Below are 25,337 nucleotides of genomic sequence, written 5' to 3' on the forward strand. Positions count from 1 at the left end.
TGTTCAGAGACACCTCACAATACGTGGCCACAGGATAAAAATCTGAGTCCTACAGGGAATATTATAGCTTTCTAAAGGCTACATCCTGTGGCCGTATTTTCTCGCATTTCTCCTTTTCTTTCACCCCTGGACAGAACATCTTTTTTTCACAAATGAAAGGTTCCCTCCTCCTAGCCAAACCTCATGCTGACACAGGTCAAGTTAAGCTGCTTTGAAACTTTGGGTAGCAGTACAGCTCTTGAAGATGCAGATAAGAAGGAAGTTTCTTTGCAGAAGCAGATGGTTGAAATATAAGGGGTTTTGAAAGCTGCAACACAAAGAGGTCTCTCCTCCAGACAAAGAGATAAGCAGATCCATCCAGAGTTCTGAAGCTTTAGGCATAAAGGTGACAGCGTATGAAGAGAGCAGGTTGTGAAGATCTGAAAGAAACAGATGAGGTAGGAAAGCTAATCCTGACTCAGAACATTTAGCCTGACCCCAAGAATGAGCCAAAAGACCAAGTCTACCAGGAGAAGACTAGAATTTGGGAGCTGCTTGTGTGTTTTAGTTTCTGTCTTTTTTTGTTTGATTCATTCTGGGCACAGCAGCTACCACCTGGCTTCATCACCACTTTCTCCTCCCCCTGATTAGAGCTGAGTTTTGATTAGCTGCTTTTAGCAGAAGGGTGACAAGCACCATGGTGCTCACCTTCCTCCTGTAGGTAGCTGTAATAGCAAATTCAGTCTGCCTGGCCTTCTACGGTCTCCTACAGGGTTTACTTAAATACTCTGCAGTGAAGCTAAGGTTTATATGACAGGATAGGTGGGGACAGCTTCCTGCTTCTGATCTGCTCTTGACACCCGCAGTGAATCGATGTCAGCAGGCCTCCCGGCAGTGGCTGCTCACACGTGGCACTCTGCAGAGACACACCAGCTAGTTCCCAACCAGGTCAGCAGAAGCTCAGACAGACTGATGGCATCATTTATATTTAGGTCACGCTGTCAGACTTTCGAGTATTTGGGGGGAAGCATCATCACAGAGGAGTAAGCTGTGCACTTGAGAGGGATGAGGACAAGCTAGAAGCAATGAAGGGAATATAACTATATATATACGTTTTCTGTATTTAAGCAAAGATAATATGGAAGAGTTTTTTAAGGGGAGCTTTTTCATTCTACCCATTTGAATTTGTTACCTGTGGATCAATCCTGTTCACAATTGAGAGAAAATGTAATTGACTTTCAATTGTTTATGTTCTCTAACACAATTACCTGCACTTCTGTTTTTCAATAGAGATCTCACAAACCCAAACATAGTATTAAGTACATTCTTATTCAAACAGAAATGTCAGAGTACTGGCGTCCTTGGAGCAGAAAAACTTCTCCAAACCTGCCACACCTAGAGTTTACCTTTCTCCCCCAGGAACAAAGCCTTCTCAGAACAGTATTTTTTATTCTTTATTGCCAGTATGATATAGCTGAAGAAAGACGAAAATCTTCAAGTATGTTTTACTTGAGCTTACAATATGTGCACTCTACAGAAGGCTGTAATGAAATGGCTACTAGACAGATTAGTACAAAATTAATGAATCACACTTTCAAGATCACCGAGTTTTCGTTGTTTTTACTGTTGTTTGGTAGCACTTATCAAACTGGGCAGAAAGGGCCTGCCATCATACTGGGAACTTGTGCACTCCCCGTAACAAAGGAAACAACGATCAGCAGATGCTGTCAAACGTCTTGAAACCTTCTGCACCATTTTTTGGCACTAGTTTCCGGCAAAATTTCACAAACGGCCTGTCTCCCTTGGTCTACCTGCTGGCTTGCATTCTTTCCCAAACAGACTCTTTGAAAGGAGGTAAAATGCTCACGGACCAGCAATGCTGAGAGAAGGACAGAGAGAACTCTCGAAAACCTTACAAGAGCCCCCCTCTCAAGATACAGTGAGAAACTTCGGCCCTAAACCTAGAGGAGGGATGGGAAACTTTTGGTCCAGGGAATGCCTACAATCCACAGTTTAATTCTTAATGTTACTACTGAATAACACTAAGATGTCATTGCCATCCTTTGACAGCCACAGAAACAGGAAAATATTTTGAACGAACAATTGCAATTAGTGAGTCATCAAGAGGAATATTATTAGAAATAATTATTCTGTACTTCTGACCTTAAAATATTCATCTTTGGTGATTTTTACAATAAGTAGCTAGGACGTGTGACTGGCATGTCTCAGCCACTTCTGGGATGGAGTACTGAGATACAACCACTCTTAATTACTTAAGACCAGGAATGAAAACAACCAGAGTAAAACTAGCCAGTAGGTGAAAGACTAGCATTACTCAAATTCTTATTTGCTCTCAATAAAAAAGCTCTCAACGCTGCTCATACCAGCATTGCCTGGGAATAATTGTCTGCAAAATGGCAGGGCTGTTACTAGGAGGCTGAAAGACAGACGTTTCCAGCGACACCAAGCCCTGGAGCAATAGCTAAATATTAGCTAATATCTGAGAAAGCCCTGGGAATGGTGTCTGCTGAAAGGGAGAAATACATCGCGAGGAGGAAATGGCAGACAAAAATAACTTTTGCAATCACTTCTTTGGAAACTCCCCACCTATGACCGGTATTCACACAGGAAAGCTGGTGCTCATATCCTCTGTTTACTTTGGCTCACGGGCGTTGATGTCATAGGCCAGACTTTCCCCAAGTTTTATTTCAAGCCTTTGTCAGAAAACACACAGCCACTTCCTAAAGTGCTAATACATCGAGAAAGTGGAAAGCGGTGACGCTGCGGGAACTGGGGCAGGGTATTCACAGGCACGTTGTTATGCTGCCGGAGTCTGCTGCTGGTTTCGGCCCAACGACAGGCAGTACGCGCACCGCGTGTGCGCAGCCACGTGCAGCTGCCTGGTGGAGGCACACTGCAGCACTGGCATTCAGGGAGCGGGCTGAGCGCCAGCGTGAAAAGAAACAGCATCGCACTAATTTCTCTCTCTCTTTTTTTTGTTTTTTTTTTGTTTTTTTTTAATTAACATTTGTCAAACTTGGAGAGAAGCCCAGGCTGCAAAATTTGGACGCAAAATTCAAAGAACTCAGAAGCTGGAAATGTTCGTGTACAGGCTGTTCATTTATGCCTAGTCTTTTTTATAGGTCATGCAGAGATGACTTAATTGCTCTTACTGTAACTTACAATTAACAAAACAGTGATTTTTTTTTTTTTTTGTACGTCATAGTGCGTAGCAGAGCTATACTCCAAAAAAAAAGTGGCACTGTTTAAAAGTAGACGGGCATTCGTTTTCCTTTTCAAGAAAGAATTTTCCCTGAAGTTCCTCTCTTTGGGGGAAGAGGGGAGGGCCTTTAATGCCATCAGCAGAAAAGCGTGAGAATATTTTGACCAGCCCTGGGAATTGTTTGTAGCAGTCAGTGGTTTCTGAAATTCACGTGAACTTCCTGCACAGCCCTCACTGATGCAAGTTCGAATGATTAGCTTGTGTCATTACTGAAATACTGAATTCTTGGTATATGATTGAAAGCTACTATGAAACTCCTGCCATTTCAGTATTAAGTCACTGTCTCCACAGAAGGTTCTGTATGTGAGAATTGGATTAAGAGGTAAAAATCCAGCCCTTACTTTGCGCTTTCTACCAGCACAGTACATAAGATTCAGCAAATTGTGCTGTCTGCTGATGTTAGAAGAGAATGGAGATTGGAATATTATAGTTGTTAAAGTAAGACGGTCATGCATGTAACATCACTCTCAAACATCCTAAATGGCCTGTAAACAGCACATCTAATAGGGTACCAAGCACTAAGGCTACTTCCAGTTCCTAGCAGGGCACTTCCATCCATTAGATCTTAGCCTAGAGATAAGATAGCCCAGGGAAATAAGACATTGAGTCATATTACGAAGTTCAGAGGGATTTCAGAGCTGCAGAAACCCTAAGAAGCAATACGTTGCTAGTGTTCCTTTTCTGGAGTTTTGAGGAGTGCATGCAGGAGAGCGAGCTGGCTACTGATGAGCCTTCCTCAGCCACATGTTTCCAAGAGCCAAGTCTCAGCTCCCCCTGAGGCCACATGAGACTGAGCTATTGCAGGCCTCCCAGCAAGGACAAAACCCATGGCTCCTCTGACCAGATTCAGCAAATGAAACTCCTCGTTTGCCCCCTGTGCTACTTCTGGATCCGTCTACAGCTAGCTTTAGTTTGACTCCTAGACGACATCTGACAGTGGCACAGTGCCTCCGTGCTGATGTACTTCAGAGGACTGAAAATGTTAAGAGACCTTGGAAGAGGAGAGCTGTATAGAAAAGTTAACTCTTACAAATAGTCCTTCTGCCCCACATATTCTTCAGAAGAAAAGGGACTGTTTTATAGCACGGCGCAGCTTCGTGTGCATCCTACTAGCTTAGGGACACCTTTGTTTTGTCGGTCTTCGGTTCTGACATTGCATTAGATGTTGAGCAATGTATGAAATCATGTGAATCAAGTGATTTAATTTTAATGTGGCTTCTGCTTCCTGCATTGATCTAGCAGTAGAATAATTACACAGATAATTGCATTTTTTAGAACAGCCTTTCAGGCTGTTTGTGACAGACCTCATTGCTCTCCTCATTTTAAGGCAGTTGGTGTGGCCACTTGCTGGATCAGTGAGACTCCTTTCAGAGTAGGGTCAAGTGGTTTTAGTGTCTAAATGGGCAAATGGCGTTCTCTCCCAGATGACAATTAAGGGCCACGTATCACTCTTGAGACAACAGCAGAAGTGTCCTGCTTAGATTAATGCCGTTTCAGACAGTACCGTGAAAAATAATGTAGATTAATTACATATAATTAACACACTACTTTAGAATTACTTTGGCATAAAGGAGGTTAGCTTTTCTTCTGCAGATTTTTCTACCACATTAGAGAGGTTTTGGCCATGCTTGTCTCAACAGATTCACTTCTAATAGAGTAAGAGGCTCTATTCATAAGGGAAGGTTTCAGATTAATTGTTTGTTATATTAGCATGAAGGAGGAGTTTTTGGGGAAAAGTATTTACATAAACAACATTTATACAGCACAACATTTGCAATCCAAAAGCGTCAGTGAGCTGCTGTGCAGGCAATGCAGAAGGGGATTGCTTTATCTTAAGTTGAAGTAAACCCACTGTTAAAGTAAATATGCAGTAGCAACACCACCTAACAAAGGGAACATGAATAATAACTTTTCTAATTTAAGCTCAATGTGGGAGGATATAGGTAGGCAGCAAAAGAAGTTGGAAACCGATTTCCAGTGTGATTCATAGAGATTTGCAGCAGTTACTTGCACAGGTAAATTATAATAGTTGACATTTACATATAGCTTTTCACTTATTAAAATCTGATGGGTTTAGGGCTTCTTCTTTTTGGCAAATGAAATACTGAAGCTCAACAAAATTACGAAACTGGCTCATGGTACTGACTGCGTCAAGTGTCTTGACTTTCTGACACAGAACCGATCCCCTGATTCTGCAAAATACTGCTCACCTTTAAGTGAGAGAACTTAATTGTAAGATGAATGGAGTTGCCTCCAGAAGTTAGGGGAGGATTTTAATATCACTGGAATTGTACCAATATTGTCTGTGGCTTATGAACAATGGTAAAGGATGTACTAGTACTTTAATAAGGTTCTTTGTTTGTTCCACACTCCTTCATTACCAATAACGTCTAAAATCACTGCCTACCTACACATTTACCAAGACAAAGGGAGCTCCCCATTGCCATTGCATTTCCAACCCCTTCCTCCTACATTTTTCTTCTCATTCTGTACAATACATTTAGATTTGGCAACATTTTTCCTTAGCAGAGATCAAAATTAGGTGTTCTGACACAAGAACAGAAAAGAAGAATAATCCAAATGATGTCCAGGGAGCTCTACTACATACTGTAAATGAAAACAGCATTTGACCCAATGCTAATATAAATTGACTCCGAAACAGTGATGACACATGGAAAAAAATTAAAAAGCCAACAGTAATTTCCAAACAGTACTTGCCACATTCTTTGGCCTTACATAGATTTTGCTATCATTGCTTCCATTAGAGACAATGTAAAAATAAAAATAATTGCAAAAACCAAAAAACATCCATACCAGTCTGTCTAGAGGATCACTTAAAAAAAAAAAAAAAGTGAGGAATAGGGTGGTTGTCCACTCACAGATTTGTGTAGGGCTGCCATAGGAGCGTGCCAATATTATTGAAACGTTACTTTGTTGCTTAATTCATAAACTTCAATTCAAAGCAACCATTTACTTTTGCTTGCAGCTGATATCAATTTTGACCCAGCCTTTTAGAAAGGATAATGCTGAATTATTTCAATATCCTCAATTAAATACTTTGTACTAAATGTATGTAAATGGCAATGGTAGACATTTTACATTCCTTTAAAGTCCTTTGCAAGCAATTTTCTTTCAGCACTGTAGAATATTCAGATTACAGGCTGTCAGTATCATTCTGTAGACTTTTACACTAAATAACATTCTCCAATGAAGCTGAGGCATGTTCATTAATAAGAATTTATTAGTATATTTGGAAGGGATCTGCAGCGAATCTTTACAGTACAAAACTAAACATGGCTACATGTTGAGTCCAAAGTGTGCATGTTACTTCTTAAAAGTGCATGACAAGCATCTTGTTAAAAATAAACAATAAAGAAGAATGTCCCCCTTCCCCAACAAAAAAGAAACCTCTAAACTAACAAAAAAGCAAATGGAAAAAAACTGTATTTTGGGCAAACCAAGTCAGCTTCAAACAATTTTAGTAGGCACCTACTGTGGCTTCTGAAATCATCGTAGCATGCATATCTGTCATACTGGATTTTTCTTTCAGCTTTGACTGGAGTAATGTGTGTTCTATTACACCAATTTGTATGTCCATCTGAGTGGTTTCTTGCTTCAGTTTTGTTAAAGCCTGTTTAATTTTCACTAGAGGAGCTGTTCAAAAAAAAGATAAACAGTGCAACTCTGTGTCAGCTACTTAACACAAAAGCATTATTTTCTATAATTCACTCCTTAAAATTGAAGAGATGAATGAACAAAAGGGTGTTCTACTCTAAAGACATGATTGTACCGATACATAATTTTTAATATGCAAGACACTTTAAAGACAGAAACAGGCGATGACAATTTTGCTGTCTTCTTGAGATCTAAGATCTGCATAAAGATGTGCATCAACATTAAGATAGGTTTGTCAATGATGTGTTTTGCTCAGCTGAAAGCCTCATCCCCATACCTGACTTGGGGTTTGGTAGAGAACTGAAGACGCTTTCTTCAAGAGGTCATCTTACATGTGAAAAGTTATTAAAATGTTTTGTGGTCCATACTTTATTTCTAATCCCTCACCCCCCAATAATATCACACTAGGGATGATGCTGCTGCATCATATTGATCCTTGTAATTCCAGACTCTAGATTTCATCCTGACCCTTGGCCATGCCATAATACAGAAAAGGTGTTGCGAGGCAGGTGAGTAGCTCCTTCACAGTGAAGCAAGGGTGCACAAAATTTCCTTAAACAGTAACTCTTACAACTACTTGAGTAAATTAGCTGTAATGGTTACAGTTCAATATGGATACAGCTTGCATATTCAGCCCTACTGTAACACGCATCAATTTATTTCTGCATTCATACTCCTTAAACATTTGCAACAGAATGCACTTATCAGTAAAAATCTCAAACAACCAAATCCCAAGTCTGAGACAAACTAATTCAAATAGGTATGTAGTTTTAAATATTAAAAAAAGTCCAAACATCAGAACACCAAAATGAATTTTCTCACTGACTCTAGCCAGTCTTACTCAGGGAATCTAACAGCTACTGTCAGTCACTATTTCAGAGTAAAAGGGCTTAAATCTGTAACGTGTGAATTTCTTCCAGTGAGTTGATAACTATGCAAAGCAGAGACAAAACCTTTTTCTTTTTTTTTCAAATTTTAAAAATAATTTACCAAATGCGGAAATCCTGGAATCTCTACCTTCTACAGACTTACGTAACCTTTTCAAAGAGGTTTAGACTCCTGATTTTCTTAGACACCTTCTAAAATGTTAGTATTGATATTTTAGACTAGTCACTCATTCTGGTAGTTTTATTTTTCTTTAATAAAGAACAAACTACGCACCTGTCACTGAGGAAAAGGGTGTTTCATTTGATGCAAAAACATACTTACCACCATCAGTCATACTGCTTCCTTTCTCTTCCGTTTCCTGCTTTACTCTCTCTAATACTTCTGTAATCTTAAAATAGATATTTTTTTTTCTTAATTAAACCAGATGAATGCCAAGTTAAAAAAAAGAAAACAAAAAAATTCTCTTCTGAGTAACTGGATTACTTAAAAAAAAATGAACTAATCTGTCTTAGTTGTATATGGAGGAACAATTTTTTTTTTTTTCAAACATTAAGAAAATCTTAATTTAACTTCAACTAAATTAATGTTGTTAAAATTACAGCAAAAAGAGTAGCAAGATGGCCAAACAGCATGCATGGTCTTACGAAGCATCTGCGCATCCCAAACCAATAAAAACAGCAGTGTAAGTGTTGCAGTGTGATGCTGGACAGAAGATAGGAACCAATGTCCCCACAGACCAAGATTCACCAAATGACCAAGTGTCAGGACTTCAGCTGTTCAGGACAGCAGAAACCTGAGAAACAGCACTGCAGCAAAAGATGGTGCAGCAGTCAAGCCTGCTGGCACTGGCACGGGTAAGGGTATGTCAAATGCATGTATGAAGAATAAAAGTGCATTTCAGCACTGACTATCGACCAGCTTGCCTTTGTAGACAACAAAGAAAAGGCAAAGACATGATTCTAAGGTATGGTCTAGGCATGAGTTTGGTATTTTTGTCTATAATATAAAAATGGCCCTTCATTAAGGGTTCAATGAGTCTTTTCAGTAACAAAAAAGAAACACTGCTGCATTGTTATTGCATACCTACAGTGGTACTGGTGTTGCCAAGTGGACTGAGATTTGATTGCATGCCTGAAAGCAGATCAGTAGTAATACCCAATGTGTCGTTTATCTCGGATATGAACCACTGCATCTACATAGTTTGATGGCTGCCAACTAGTAGCATATTCATCACTACTAATCAGCCAACAATTTCCAAAGCACAAACACATTATAAATCTGAAGTCATCGTAAACTACTCCTTTTTTTAAACTTACTTCCTTGAGAGTGAGATAGAAAGAAGCTCTAATTCTGCAGAATCCATACACTCAGAAATCTTTGCTAGAGAACTCTCGTTAAACTGCTGTGTTTATTACCTACTGCAGTTGAACTAGATAATCATTCTGGTCCCTTCCAACTGCAGTATTTTATTCTATTCTAAAATATTCTAAAAAGTCTCAAACCTGTTTTACAATTTCCAGCACATTCTTGTGGTGTGATCTATTTTATGTGACTATTCCAGACACTTTATCATCTAATAAATAAAGTGGGTTTTTCAAATTCAAACAATAGATGAGCTAAAAAAATTTCTGAATTGGACAAAAGGTTGAAAAATATGGAAATTAGGCAGTCATTCTAAATAAAATGCCATGAAACACTCAACATACTGAGGCATTTAGGAGTCGAGGTATTTTTTCTTTAACTTTGTCAGAGCACTGATTTTAAAAAAAAACAAAACCAAACCAAAACCAAAAAACCACAAACACACAGAAAAACAGTTTTAGGCATTATCATAATTTGACTAGTATGAAAAGTTACTATTTGGTCAAATATTGCTTTTAAGTGCTTGGAAGATGAAAATTTCAAATTTTAATTTTAACTAAAAATAAGAGTTAAGCTTTTCTTCTTCCAAAGAATTTATGGACATCATTTGATTAGTCCTCAATAATTCTAGGACAAAGGTTATAAAATACAGAACTTTTACCCTCTTTTACGAACTGGGGAAATTAAGAGCTCACAATAGTTTGCCCAAATTCGCCTCCACTAAACAAACAGATTAATCTTTAACATGAGAACAAATCAGAAAGAGCTGGGTTCATAAAACCACGAATACTAAATGCCAACTCTCTGAATATTGTTTTAAAATAAGCAAAAAAAAAAAAAAAGTGAAGATGCATTTTACCTCAGAAAGCACTCTAATCCTTTCAGTTACTCCTCCACTCCCCTCCTGGTACTTCTCTTTAGCCTGGAAAGAAACATGTTTTTTGCTCTAATGACAAAGCTAAACAGATGTGTGCAGATAGTTCAGAGGGAACACCAAAAGTTGCTCTCGCATGTCCCAGTTCCAAAAACTCTCCCACAAAGTCCCAACTACGTTTACAGCGCTACACATATGAGGACAGGCTTGAAACATCAGCCCCTGTAATGACTATCATTCAAAAATTTAAAGCAGTTTTAAAAACTGTAATAGCCCTAATACATACACAGTAAGAAGTATGTTTTCTGATCATTTACATGAGGAAAAAAAATAAAGAAAATTTTCCAGAATGCAGATAGAATTGAATCCTGAAACCCAGAATATTTCTTCATCAACAGCAAATTACTATCTTGAAGTTTCTTAAAGTTTGATAGTAAGGTAAACATAAAGCACAGAGGTCAAATCCTGTTAGTCTTATTTTAATGTCATGCCCACAAATAGGAGGGCTACCCAAATGGCAGCTTATACAGGCCTCCTAACTAGGGGATCAAAAATCTTCTCAAGCAGCACTCTATTGGCATAAAAACTAAATGAAGCAAAGTAGTAATCAGAGTGCTTTATGCACGTTAGCACGAGTAATCAATACGAGAGATGAGTGCTGGGCTGAGACTGTAGCTTTTCCACTCATCACAGATGTGTGAACTTCCCAGGGAAAGCAGAACTAGCAATTTACTAGCTGCTGAAGATTGGCAACAGATTTACATAATAGTCAGACAAAAAACATTTACTTTCCCCAGTAGAATAGTTGAATAAAAATAGATAGTTTAGCTTAAAAACTATGTAATTTGACAGCCAAGCAACACTTCCCCTGCTTTATATCCAATAGCAGAATTCACAGATAACTCCTCCAAGTCTTCTTTGCCTTCTCCCTCACTTAATAGCAAGTTAGTATTAGAGAAGACAACAACAAAAGATCAGTGCATTACCTCACTCAGCAAGGCTTGTGCTGAACGGTACTCTTGAACCAAATGCTCCAGCTGATTGTTGATGTACTTTTCCCTGCTATTGATCTTTTCCAATGTTCTGCTGATTTCATTATGGAGTTTGTCAAGGTAACCCTAGAAAATCACATTCTGTGGGTTGACAGTATACAGAGAGTACGCAAAGTGTATTAAAATGGTGCTGTAATTAAGAAAGGATATGGAAGCCTACAAGTGAGAGAGAAAAATACAACTGAAATGCTGTGTTTGGCCAACAAAAAATTATTCCTAATGTGTTGTGGTTTGTCCACCTCCAAAACATGTATTTCAAGCTTTACTGCTTCCATCACTCTCCCCCCCCTCAATTAATTACAAATGTCAATGTCAGCAAGTTACTCTAGCAACAGTATTTGACAGTGTTTTGGGGGTTTTATCAGCATTTATTTTCAGATTGTATTATTCTGTTTTGCCCTCTCTAGTCAGGATGTACTTATCACTCTCTACAACTACCTGAAAGGAGGCTGTAGGGAGGTGGGGGCTGACCTCTTCTCCCTGGTGAAAAGTGACAGGACGAGAGGAAATGAGTTCAAGTTATATCAGACGAGGTTTAGATTGTATCTTAGGAAGATTTTTTTCACTGAAAGGGTGATTAAACATTGGAATAGGCTGCCCAGGGAGGGAGTGGATTCACTATCCCTAGTGGCATTTAAAAAAAGGGTAGATGTGGTACTTGGGGATGTGGTTTAGAAGTGGTTTTGTCAGGGTAGGTTAATGGTTGGACTTGATGATCTTAAAGGTCCCTTCCAACCTCAGCAATTCTATGATTCTGTGGTAATGCACACGTTAATGAGCCCTAATATCCCTGTCAATCCTCACATATACATCTCTTTCCCACAATATATTTTGCCAGTCTCACTGTCCCTAATCATTGTTATCATATGTTTCCCTTTTTAGTTTTACAGCATTAGCACAAATGAAATGAAGAAAAAAAATCAACTTAGTTCTTAACGTATATCAAATAAAAGAGAAAATAAAAATGCTGCCAGATCAGTGAAATATTCTGTACGTAGAAGACATACCCTAGTTTCTTTCAAAGAAGATTCAATTCCATCCTTATGCTGATGCATTTGATCTACATGAATCCTCCAATCCTAAAAAAGATGCCACAAAGTAAAACACAGGTAAGTACAACTTTTACCTTTCTCTGGTTACTTGCTGGTATGCAAGGCAGGGTCAGTTCTCTTTTATACGATTACCGTGTATCATTCTTCCACTGCCAAGTTCATATCCAGAGGCGCTTGCTTAATGTGACACAATTTATAACTCCTAAATGTCACATGTGACACTAAGATCCATAAACAAACACTGACATCCTCACTGACACCACAGTAGCTATGCTTTTTAGAGTCTGTTTGATCTTCATGGAACTATTTCTGCTAGAAACCACTCTAGGCACAAATACTGAAAATATTGATTGTAGCTGCACTAGGCTCAGCTTATTCTTGGACAAAATGAGTGCTTCAAATGCCCAACACCCACTTAGTTCCAGACTATCAGATTTTCCATTTCTACTGAGCCCTTACTATTATCAGTAGAAGACAAGAAAGAAGTGAAAGAGGCAGAAATACCTAAACTTGTTTTTGATAGTGGGACAAATTCACAAGGGGGAAAATTATTTGCAGCTTCTAGGTAATAGGAAACATACACAGACTCAGGGATGCGGGATGAGAAAAGGTGCTGTTTTAACTTGACAGGTAGGCATCTTTTACTTAGAAATCAATTCCAGTTCCCAAGCTTTATCAGAAAGTTTTCCTTATGAATGCAAACTTTTTACATCTCCCAGACCCAAAGCACAGCTGCAGACAGACTGTAAGTTCAAAATGAAGCAGAGTAGCAGCACTGCATAATTACTGCTATTTCAGTATTGTGTTTCTGAGCATGCTAAAAAATGTTTTTAAGATTTTTAAGCTTTTGGCACTGTACTGGTCTAGGAGTTAAAAAAAAAAAGTGATGTTAATAAATCTTCATCACTTGAAATCAAATCTTAGGAGACTTCCTTGTAAAATGGGTACTATAAGGATACATGGAAGGTGACAGTGTTTGCTTCAGTAAGATTATCTGATGAAGGACCTTGTGAAAAAGGATGCTAAGCAAAACACAGACAGGCACAAACCTGACCAACAAACAGTAATGGACGCAGTAACAAGAAACAAACCTGGCTAGTTACAGTAAGGGATAAAGGCATGCAGAGTGTGAGAATGTTCTCATCAGTACAATTATCTGATCAAGAACCCTGTCAAAATGGGATGATAAGGAAAAGGAAGAGGGGAAAAAAAAATCTATGGAGACACAGACCTGTCAGACAAACGCTAAGGGAGACAACAACAACAAACAAAGCTCATCAGTCACCACTAACTGATGAGCTATCAAGAAACTGCAAGGATCACTTCAAAGAAGGTAAACCTGGCTGTTGCAACTGGTAAGAATACAAATCTGGGGGCTCTGGATATTTGGGAAAAGGACTGGTGCAACTGTGCAAACCGATGAAGCAATGTGCAGGGGAAAGGGACTTGGGGGGAACAGAGAGGGGTATAAGGCAGGCTGGTCATGTGTAAACTGTTGCCAGTCAGTCCACTTGTCTGACTGAGCCCTATACCTGATCGCTGCAGTCTGTCTTATCTTCTTATTAAATTCTTTGTTAATTATCTTTCTGTGCAGTCTCACTCTCTGCCCTGTGTGTGTACAAGTGCTTCAAGGACTAAGTGCCAGCTGCCGGTGAGAGGGGATATAGGGTCAGCAAATGGAATCAGACCAGGGCTGCAGGTGTCCCAAGTCTGTGGTGTCTGAAGCAGAAGAGAGCGGCGTCTCCGTGCCAGCCACAGGAGCAGACGAGGGTCTCTACCACCAAGGCAGGACTGGCATGTATCCCAAAATCCAGCTACTGGGAAGGACTGGTGTGAGTAAGGCAAGTCAGGGGTTGGGTGCCAGCAGCTGGAGTGAGACTGCAGGTCACGAGCCTGTGCTGCTGGTGCTGGCTGCTGGGGTGGTGACAGACAAGTGTTTGCATCTTCTCTAAACATGCTGTGCACGTGTAAAATTCAACAGCAGACTTAAAAACTGAACTAGCTGTCAAGGCCCTGGATATGAGGCAGGCAGAGGGTATATGCTGGTATTTAGGAGGACCCACAAATGTACAGTGTTCTTAAGGTGAGTGTGTGCACCTGTTTGCTGGCAAGCGTCAAGCTGGACTAGCCAGCAAGCAGAAGAGCACTGAAACAGCAAAGAGGGCCCAGGATCTCAGCAGGGGGATCAGACAGACAGAAGGACCACATCGACAGTTGAGGGGGCCCATGAATGTGCATGTCTTTGTGAATATAGAGAGAAGGAGGGGTGTGCTTTCACTACTGAACTTCAATCTTAGTTAGCTGAAGAGGACGAAGGGGGTCTGGCTGTCTATACTTATATTACAGGAGTCCTACAAGTGCTGTTGAAGACAGGGCCCTGTTTATGGCAGTTTGTGTAGCTGGCCAATTCAAGGTCCTCTGTGTGTCTGTGTGATACACGCTTTTGAACCTGCAAACAAGAAAGAAGCTGCTGGGCTGCAGCACCTGAGCGAGAGAAATGCCCGATCCCAGAACTCCTGGAGCATACAGCCACTTATAATGTCTCATAACACGTACAAAACAAATCCTGGCTTAAAACAGCTGCATACTTAAACATGTGCCATCCTTCACAGGCAGTGCCACTGAGGCACTATCCCCGTGCGGAGGACATGCACGTAACTACCAATGGAGCGGTGTTTGTCTATCTGGGAAGAGCACAGCCGAGCAACTGCAACAGCTGCTCAGCCCATGAGGTTCAGCCGCTGTCTACAATTGTGCCGCTGCTGCCCAGTATTCTCTTCCAGAACAAAACAAAGGTTAGTGGAGAAAATGTGCTTATGTTATATGTTGGGTTTTAAGTTTGCAGCAGACTCAAGGTCTTTTGTTGGTCTGGTCACAACTGTTCCCAATTTATCAAACTTTGGAGTTTAATTTAAACACCGCCCCACACCCCAGGCCAGGACTTTACAAATAAGTTCTAGTTTCTAGTGCCATCGATTAAAACCATTAACCCTCTCCTGGCACTGTGTATACAGCACTGTGTGGGAAGCAGAACATGATGCTTTTCTTGTACAATGAAAAAACACCAAACACTTCTCTCCAGTTATTAATGAAAGCACAATAGCACAGAAGCTAGAAAAAGAAGAATTATCTTTTCATGTTCATTTTGGCATACTCCTTAAAGCCAAGAGATGGTACATTAAACTGGAAGGCAGTAAAACTCAGTTCGTACAGTGGCTTTAATTTTCTACTTATGACTTTATCAAGTTTTAATTTCTTGGTGTGAGAATCAAGCACGATGTTCTCTCTAACAGATGTGCTTGCCAAGGCTCAAACCAGGCAATTCTTCACGTAGAAGAATGCAGTATAGCGTAAGACAGGCAAGCAATTTAACAGCTAGTTGAGAGCTTAGCCTATTTTTGGCAAGATAATTATCTTTCATGGAAGCAATCTGTAGCAGTGATACAGAATTCAACACCCCAACTAGCTGGGTCACAACAAATGAGCAATTTCAATACTGCACTGATCTGTGTGTGTTACACAAGCTCCTAGAAAGAATGTTCATCGCAATGCCAGGAATAGGTCCTAGGTTTGGACTTTGACTTGCCAAAGATAGAGGTCTGCTTCTAAGCTGCTCATTCTAGACTCCTTAGAATAGATTATGGAGAGAAATACTCATGTTTAAGAAATGAAGAATTTCATCTTGATTTAGTTATCTGGATAGGTAAGTAAAAATCAGTTGAAAAAGTACTCACTTCATTTTGCTAAACATAAGGAGAGCCCATGATGACTAGATCAGAGGTACAGACATACTTTATTGCCATTTAAAGTTCAGCAACATGAATTCCATGCAAATAACCTTACATGTGGTTGACAAAATGAACAGTTGAAAGTTAAGAAGCTCCTCAGCTCTCTTCCAGGAAGATGTTTTAATATCTGCTAAACTGAGGGTATAATTTTTCAGACGTATGAATACATAATGATTTAAGATGTTTTTACTGAATAAATATATGGAAATAAATATATGGAAATAAGGTGCTTGTAAGTAGCTGAAAAAATTATTCTCATATAATGTTGGAAAAAAAACCTACTGAAAAATATTGCTTCTAGGGTCAAAGTCAGTGACAAAGATTCAGAGAAGATAGCACTGGAGAGCCCGTTATTCACAATTCTTGGCATGACAACAGAAAAAAAAAGTTGTAAATTGAAAGTAAACAACACTGGCTGAAATCACACTTCAACCAGCATGTGTACACATGCAAAGCAGTTCTTGCATACCTTATTGTCAGTCCTAACCGTAACTTTCAGCTGTGGAAGTACACGTTCCACTTCCAGATTCCACTCTGCTGCATCTATTGTAGACTGTAAAATCTCTTCTTGCTTTGCAGAGTCATTCATGTCCTGTGTAAAAATCACAAAGTTTGTATACAAAATATCATCATTATGCACAGTGAGAACTGTTAGCAATCATGTTACAATGGCTTACAATGGCTTACATAGTCAGGAAAAAACTTATATCCAGAACAATCTAGACTACAGATATCACGGATTTCTTTAATGGCTTTCTTCGAATTCAGTAAGACTAGGAATTAAAATAAACATATCTTCTCATCATACCTATAATCAAAAAGAATAAAATGTGTACAATAAGAAATTATAATACATTCCAGAAATAGCAAGGGGAGGAAATTAAAATGCATTCAAGAAACCTATACCATGTTTCCCTAAAAGTCTCTGCAAAACTTTCTTGCAAATGTTTCCAGCAACCTTGCAGTAATAAGTTTGGAAACTGGATGTACATTTTTCTTTTAAAATGAGCTGATCCATTTCAGTTGGAATGTTTTTTCAAGTTTAGACTGTCACACTTAAATCCAACAGAAATAAATTGCTTTTACAGATGTAAAAATCTCTCAAGAGAAGACTGATAGGTAACAACTTACTGATCTGTACGTCTGTGCCTTTAGAACATTCAGGTCAATAAAATTTTCTTCATTGTCTGACTCTTCTTCCTTAAGGAAAGTTGCAAAGTAAGACTTCAGTCAGAAATGTTACTTACTCAGACTTGCACTATCTTATTCCATAATTTTATTTTGCAGGAGCACAGGATAAGAAGTATTAAATTCCAAATTTCTGACACGGAGAGTTTATGAAAATGGAGCTTGTATTTACTTAAAATCTTATGAGGAGACACAATATCTGGGACAGGCTGAAAGATGAAAGCTACCCCACATTTCCCTCAGGGTGCCACAGTATTTAAAAACTAAACCAACCAAATAAAAAAAAAACCCCAAAACCTAAGGCCTCTCACATCAAACAGGCCATTATCAATAGTGTATGGTAACTGTAATTTCTTACGTATTTCCTAAAGCTTTGCATTAAAAATAAAGCCAAACCGAAACAAAACAAAAAACAAACCACAACCAGATCTGTGCAGTTTTCAAGATGATGTTTGCACTACAGATTGGGAGCTGCAGAACGATACCACATTTTAAAAGTGTGCAGAATAATAGAATTCAAATTGAGGCAATTGATTTGTTTTCTTGCCGATGACACTAGGCACTGTGCTGACGGTTTCATCTATTATGGTCTCCAAATGGCACTCCTCAGTGATCATGATCAGCTCAGAGCCCATCACTGCATAAGTCAAAGATGCTCTTGCTATACGTTACCCTCCATTTATCTATATTGAATTTCACCTACCATTTTATCACCCATACACTTCACCCATATACACCTTGTCCTTCTGTGGCTCTTCTGTTAGCCACCATCTTTTCCACCAAAGTCAAATTTCATTATTCATCTCCTTTCTGGACAAATCATGAATGCTGCAATAATACAGGTCTTAGCATAGAACCTTGCAAGACTCAGTGAAAACCTGGGAGCTTATTACTGTACTTTACCTAGTTTTTAACTAACAGGGACCGCTTTATTTTATTCTGGCAAGTTTGGCCCCTATTTCCCTGAATACTTGCAAGAAATTAATGGTGACTAGACTGAGACTATCTTTTGCCAAATGCACAATATATATTTGTACAGCACTTAGGAGAACACACTACACCACCACCATGACAACAACAAGACTACTTATCAGAACTGAGGAACCAAACTGTGCGGATTTCCTTACACAGCCAGCCTTGCTGGCTGCTGTTCACCTGATTCCCCAGGATTTATAGAACAAGGCTTGTCTCTGTCTGCATCATCAATTTTATTCAGAAGAATCAAAACCAGAACAACAATCAACAAACCTCATCATTTGCATTTAACTACTGGAAATACTGCTAAATTCAATTATGGATACAGCTAATACATACAAGACATATCGATGTATTGGCAGCAACAATGGACTGGGGAAAAACAAAATTTACATCAGCATATAATCAATCCCTGTAGAACCATTATGGGCTCTAAAAAAAGTGGTTATCTACTTGGTATAAACCTAGCTCAATGGTTTTATTAACACACAAACTCAGAAGAGCTAATAAAACATGTTAGTTGTGAAAATCATGGCCTCAGATACTACCTGAGAGCAAATCCAGAGATTCTTTGAAGGGTTTCAACTGTGCTTTAGTTAACTGTTTCCTCCCCACTTCCCAATTTAACAGCTTAGACCTTAACGAGACACAGAAAAGAGCAGACAGCTGACTGCTTTCATATTTAAAGCTTTTAGCCATCAGCTTACATTTCTGAGGCTGGTCAAACATGCAATACAGAATGTCTCTTACTGTTCTCAGAATTATTCGGGACTTTTTCTGTGGAGACTTCAAAGCTGGTAAATATGCAACCAGGCATCCACACCACAATATCTGCACATTGTATGAAATTTAAGAATAAAAGTTTGGAATTTTTCTTGGCGAATAAAAATGAGAACAATAATGCAATAGTTAGGGAAACAGTGAGAACAGGAAGAAGAGAAGCAAATTCTTCGACGTTACATTCCTGTGGGTTATTGCAGTATATAAATTGGGACTATGATTAGAACTGTATTACAACAGTACTGTCAATCTATTTCAAACTTGTATGACCTTTAATTTTTACCATGCACTTGAAAAATGTGAAAACTAAAATGGGACAGTTGTGGCATTTTCTACCCAGTATTGCTGCGCCTCAACACTCTGGAAAATTTTTTTGTCCTCAAGTAATTAACTGACCCAGCAAGTGAACACTTCCAGGCTCACAGCTTTCAATATTTGGTTCTGATCTACATTTATTTTGCAGAGAATCATCAGCTTTTGGAGAAATCAGATGTCAAACTAACTTTTCACTTTTTTTTTTTCACTTTAATTGTCTTTAGCTAACTTCCCTCTCCAGAAAAATCTAAAGTCAGCAGTAAAAAGATTCACTTCAAGAAGAGTGACAGAGGCCTGTGAAAATGACAATGTCTTGTGACAACATTGTGCTATCAGGTAACAATGAGACTCTAACTCTGATAAAAATATTCTTCTGAAAAAGTCAATCAGCAAGAAACTTCTGTTCAACATCCATCCATCAGTAAGTCCTAAAAGCATATTTGAACTTACAGATGTATTTCATAGGCTATTTGATAGATATGACAACTTCACTGTAATTATTATAGTTAAAAAGCAGAAATAAATAAAACAGTTCATCCTCAAACATTGCCATCTTGTTTGTAAAAGGTATTTCAAAACAGAAGGACTTATTCTGCAGTCAGAATGGATGATTGGCTATTACCATTTCATTGATGGAATATATAGCGATCAGCTGCCATGACCTTTCTCCACAGAAACAATTCTGCAACCTTTACTTAGGTCTTTGCTGGTGTTTTTAAACAAAGGCATGGTTTCCAGTTGTTCATTTCCACCTACCTTGTTCTCAAATCTTAAGATCAACTAAATACCAAAGTTACTGTTTCCAATTTGCAGTGAAATCTGAGTTACTATAGTGAGCACTCTATTAATTAAGCGCTGAGCAAATTTTAACCAAATACGAGCCAATTCTGTAAACAGGGATTGAAGTTTCATTTAACATCAACAGCTTGTATAAGCAGAAAATAAACAATTCTGAATCTATGCAATTTTAATGTATGGTTAAATTCCACTTCCCTTTACGTTAGCTATAAATGCACAGAAGAACATAAGTTCTGTCACGAAGAGTTAACAACGTTATCTGAAAGGAAACAAAAAAACTCTACAAAGAAACTGACAATGCAGGAAAGGAGATGCAGGAAAAAAGGGCGATGGAAGACCTAGTAGAAAAGACTTCTTAAACAAAGCCAAACAAAACAAACAGTGAGAAAAACTTCCTTGTAGCTGACCAATACTTACATAATCAAAACCAGTTAGGTAAACCTACCGCAACATCCTCTTCCAGTTTATTAAGCGTTAATTCTGCATCATCTTCTGTTATTTCTTCTTCTTCCAGCTCTTCTGTTGGATATGTTGGCCTGAAATTAGTACAAACAACAGTAGAGCTTTTAAACACAGTAAATTGAAAACACCCCTGTAAATTGTTCCTAAGCAAGCAAAACTGTTCATGATAAGTACAGATGATGTGGAATACAACTAGATAGTGTCTCACATACTTAAACAAATAAAATTAACTCTCAGCCTTAAAAGTCTTTGTTTATCTTGGACTGTCTTAAAAGTGAGGGTTAGTTATTATGCCAAGCGGTACAGTACGTTCATACTGCAAAGACACCTGGGGAGTAAATTTTGAGTCGTTTTCTGTTTTGGTCTAACCTCTTAAAATTTAAATGCAAGCCACAACTAACTCATTTTTGGCTTACAGTGGAATTTGTGTACTAAATAGAGGGAACAGTAAAATATTTCTGAGGTAGAAATTACTTCACTATATCCATTTCAAAACCCATCAGAGGGAAGTAATGAAATAAAAAGCACTTTTAAACAAATTTTCATATTCTTGAAATTATCTGTCATCTAATTTCTCACAAGATTTCCTTTGGATTAAATACTCAAAGTTAACATAGCCTACTTATAACATGATCACATACTGTGCATACCTTCAAGTGAAGAGGTCAAGATTGATTGATAGGACCTAAAAGAATATTAATATGTTTCAACTCAACTGACAGATCAACAAGCAGTTATGCAGAGGAAAATGACCAAAAAAAAAAGGTCATCAGTCAAATCTTTATTAAATACCTAAGTCTATTAATGGCCCAAACTCATCCTTGCTGGTAATAGACTAAATTGTGTGAAATTGCATTAGGAATTAATTTGTCCCACTGCTTCAAGCCTAGTTGAATTTTGCATCTCATGAAATGTCAAGTAAAACATTTTCGGTAATTACTATGTTTTGTCTTTACAATTACAACTTACATTTGTTTGCTGGAAAACAATGCATAAGGGAGGATGCTTAAAAATGTACTATACCTTTTCCAGCTAAAGCCAGTGTATTTCAAGGCTTCTTCAGCTAAACAATCAAGAACATAGCATGCTTGCTCTCCGTAACCTGCCTTTAATTTTGAGGGAGGAAAATCCACAGGCCTTCCCTAAAACAAAAAGGTATACTGTTTACTAATGGCTATCCATTAATCAAGTTTCCTCTCAAGGAGGTAACGAGATTTACTATGCTAAAACCAAAGCGTCCATCGTGCATGAAGATTTTACCAATGTTAATTCATATTCTTCCCCTATGCAGCTCCAGTCAGGCAACAGAAGGGAAAACAGAACAACCCAAGGAACAGATGCAGTGTAGAAATCTTAAAACACCTGGTAAGAGTATACTCACAGGGAGCAGAAGAGTCAGAAGCTGCAAGGCAGCTAGATGGTCAAGCACAAGTGACACACTGGCAAGGCAAGAACAGCTACAGAGGAACTCGGGTACTTAGACTTAACCACCAGCTTTTCAACATTGCCTGTTTGTTCCACGTTTTATTTATAAAATATTTATTTTTGTTTATTGCTGTCCTACAGAATAAATATCTTAGTTTTTTTTATCAAGTAACTCCTTTAGAGAACTGTTCTTAACATCATTCACAGCTGTACTGCAGTATAATCTCAGTAAGATCATACTTCCCATAAGCTGATACACTCTCCTGACATTCAGGAACGGGGGGAGGGCGTTAATGTTGAAAAAATCCCAATAACTCCTGGCAGGTTAGGCAACCTTTTACTCCTTACCAAAGAAAAAAGAAAACAAACAATAAACCAAACACATGAACACAATGCTAAACCATTTCCTTCACTATGAATCATACCATTGACTTTGGCAGGAGCAGGATCACAAGCACTGTGTAAACTTTCAAGATAGAATCTTTGTAAATTACAGTACTATAAATGAGCAACATATGTGGCACTATAAGAAGTAAGCCTGATTTAATACATTTTACAGATTGTGGAACAAAACTAATTGGAATCATACATAATACTGTAAGACCATTTTTGTACTGCCCAAAAGTTAGCAAGTAGGTACACACAATATAAACTTCCAATTAACTAATTAACATAGTAAAAACTTATAGATAGGAAAAGTTTGTCCAGTCCTTGGGAACATAATCAGACAGCAGAGAAAGTATGTCATTACTGTTATTTCTGAAGGTGATGCACACGCTTGAAATACCCTTGGGAAAACAGCATGTTCAACACTTACAAATGATCGCAGTTCTGAGAGTACATTTGAAATTATTGCATTGGGGTCATCATATTCTTGTGGCTGTTCGAAGGGATGTCCCGCTTTAGTGATCAGCCAAGCAGCAAGCGTGCAAAACATAAAGAACTGCTCACCAGGATTAGTGGGCAGCGCAAAGTAGTGCCTGTTTAAAAAGGGGGAAAAATGGTAAATATTTTGAGCTGCTGAAGCTTTTACCACATTATAGGTCAGCACAGGCTAGAAAGCAGTTTCTTTAACTGACTTTCTCAATGAGTGATCCATCTCATCTAAATTAAGGATGTCTAGTTTCACACATAACCACGGTAGACTACGTTTCCTACATGCAGCTCATCTGTTTCCCGCTTTGGGAGTCCTGGTGGACAACAGGATGACCATGAGCCAGCAATGTGCCCTGGCGGCCAAGAAGGCCAATGGCATCCTGCAGTGCATCAAGAAGAGTGTGGCCAGCAGCAGATCGAGGGAGGTTATCCTCACCTTCTACTCTGCCCTCTTGAGGCTGCATCTGGAGTACTGCGTCCAGTTCTGGGCCTCCCAGCTCAAGAAGGACAGGGAACTGCTGGAGAGGGTCCAGCAAAGGGCTATAAAGATGATTAGGGGACTGGAACACCTTTCTTATGAGGAAAGGCTGAGAGACTTGGGTCTTTTTAGTCTGGAGAAGACTGAAGAGGCACCTTATCAATGCTTATAAATACTTAAAGGGAGGGTGCCAGGGAGCAGCCTTTTTTCAGTGGTGCCCAGTGATAGGACAAGAGGTAACGGGCACAAACTTGAACATAGTAAGTTCCATCTAAACACCAGGAGGGACTTCTTTACTTTGAGGGTGGCAGAGCACTGGAAGAGGCTGCCCAGAGAGGTTGTGGAGTCTCCCACTCTGGAGACATTCGAAACCCGCCTGGATGCCATCCTGTGCAACCTGCTGTAGATGTACCTGCTCTGGCAGGGGGGTTGGACTAGATGATCTCCAGAGGTCCTTTCCAGCCCCTATCATTCTGTGATTTGAGTACTATATTAATCCACATTAGACTTCACCTAAGTTACTCTTATCCACCTGAGCAGTCTCAAATCTTTATGAGCTCAATTCTGTTCCCATTTAATTTCAGGATGCAGAATCCATCCCATCACTTCATAAAATACCATCACTGACTAATAAAGAGCCTATGCAGTTGATTAATTCAAATGTCCCTTGCATAACATAAAATACCTAAAAGCTCAAAAGAATCAAAACTCAAAGATCAGCAATTGTCAATAACTTCTAGGCCATGAATGAGCTAAGATTTTGCTAAATCTCAGGCATTTCTCACAGGGCAAGTGATTTACAGTGCAAGAAAAAAATATAAATTTGAAACACATCCTCTAAGTAGATTAACGAAAGTGATTGGTAACTACTGTCAATATCACACAGCAAACAGCCTACTTCAAAATAAAAATTAAAATGATTTGTTGCTAAAGCTTTATACCTTTACCCATGACACTGGAAGCCAGGATGGATTTATCTCATTTTTAATCTACTTTAGAACACACTGAAAAATACTTTAAAAGCGTATTGCTCTCTGTTAAAGGGAGTTTAGACAAATAGCACAAAGGTAGGTATCTGTATTCAGGTATACAATTATGCCTCTTTATAAATAAATAAATAAATAGATTTTGCATCAAGTGACTGCATGAAAACTTGAATGGCACTTCCTTGAGGAAGGGAGAATAAATTTACGTTGCGTAAAGGCATGTATCCTTTTTCTGCATATTGTCCTTATCCATGCCATTACACCACAGCAACCTCACCTCCTGTTCCCTTCTTAACATCCCCAAATACTCTTCCTGACAACAGCAATACATCCACCTCCTTTTGCTCCAAACTCTTCCCCTTCCCATATTCCTCAAAATTGGCAAAAGGCTGCTGTACCTAAATGAGTATGTAAGCTCAGATCAGGAGCACATTTTTGAAGTGATCCTTCCACCCATCCTCACCTACTGTGCCTTGGGTGACTTTAGAGAGCAAGGTACACAAACTGGATCTACTTTGGATCACACTCAATTGAAAGATGCGGTCCTTATGAGCCTTCGGTCCATAAAATCAGACCAGTTAGTCCCACCAAAATATAAATCGTGTACACACTGGATACTCAGAAACAAACACTCCCCCTTACACTACTCGCTACTTGCTAAGGAGGACAAAGGTTTGCTTCCTTGCTCCAAATATACAGATAGTCAGACAGCTGGCTAAAAACAGCTTACAGCCACTGAGCTCATACTTGAGCCTTCCTCCCAATAAGAGAATAATTTGGACTATGTTTTTCCCCCCCTATCAAGCTGTTGCTTATAGCAAGCTCAGCTGTGTGACACGGGGCTGTGGAGCCTGGCTGAAACTGATGGAGGGGTTTGAAAGTTATTTGGGCTGGGGGATGTTGGGAGCATATTGGTCCCGTTACTTATCACATCTCAGAGCCTTTAGAGGGACTCCCCCTTTTGAAAGCTTCAAAATCACGCGGGAGCCAGACTGTTTATCACTTGACCCAGGCTTCTTGTCAGCCCAGCGCCAGCCGTCCCTCCCTGAGCCCCGACCGCAGCGGACTGACCGCCCACGGGGATTCCTCCCCGCCGGCACT

At 39.1% G+C, this 25,337-nt stretch overlaps 1 protein-coding gene across 1 annotated transcript; it reads right to left on the minus strand.

The window, feature by feature from the left end:
- Positions 1-6,485: 6,485 nt before the first annotated feature.
- On the minus strand, positions 6,486-24,457 carry IFT57 (intraflagellar transport 57). The gene is made up of 11 exons (XM_009886437.1): positions 24,443-24,457; positions 22,714-22,950; positions 21,495-21,613; positions 20,455-20,545; positions 17,085-17,153; positions 16,423-16,545; positions 12,121-12,192; positions 11,048-11,179; positions 10,047-10,109; positions 8,147-8,213; positions 6,486-6,916 (listed from the first exon to the last, which is right to left on the minus strand). Exons 1-11 carry the CDS (start codon positions 24,455-24,457, stop codon positions 6,741-6,743), a joined length of 1,164 nt encoding a protein of 387 aa, XP_009884739.1. The 3' UTR covers positions 6,486-6,740.
- Positions 24,458-25,337: the final 880 nt, after the last annotated feature.

Source organism: Charadrius vociferus, unplaced genomic scaffold (genome assembly GCF_000708025.1).
Source record: "Charadrius vociferus isolate BGI_N301 unplaced genomic scaffold, ASM70802v2 scaffold496, whole genome shotgun sequence".
NCBI lineage: Eukaryota > Metazoa > Chordata > Aves > Charadriiformes > Charadriidae > Charadrius > Charadrius vociferus.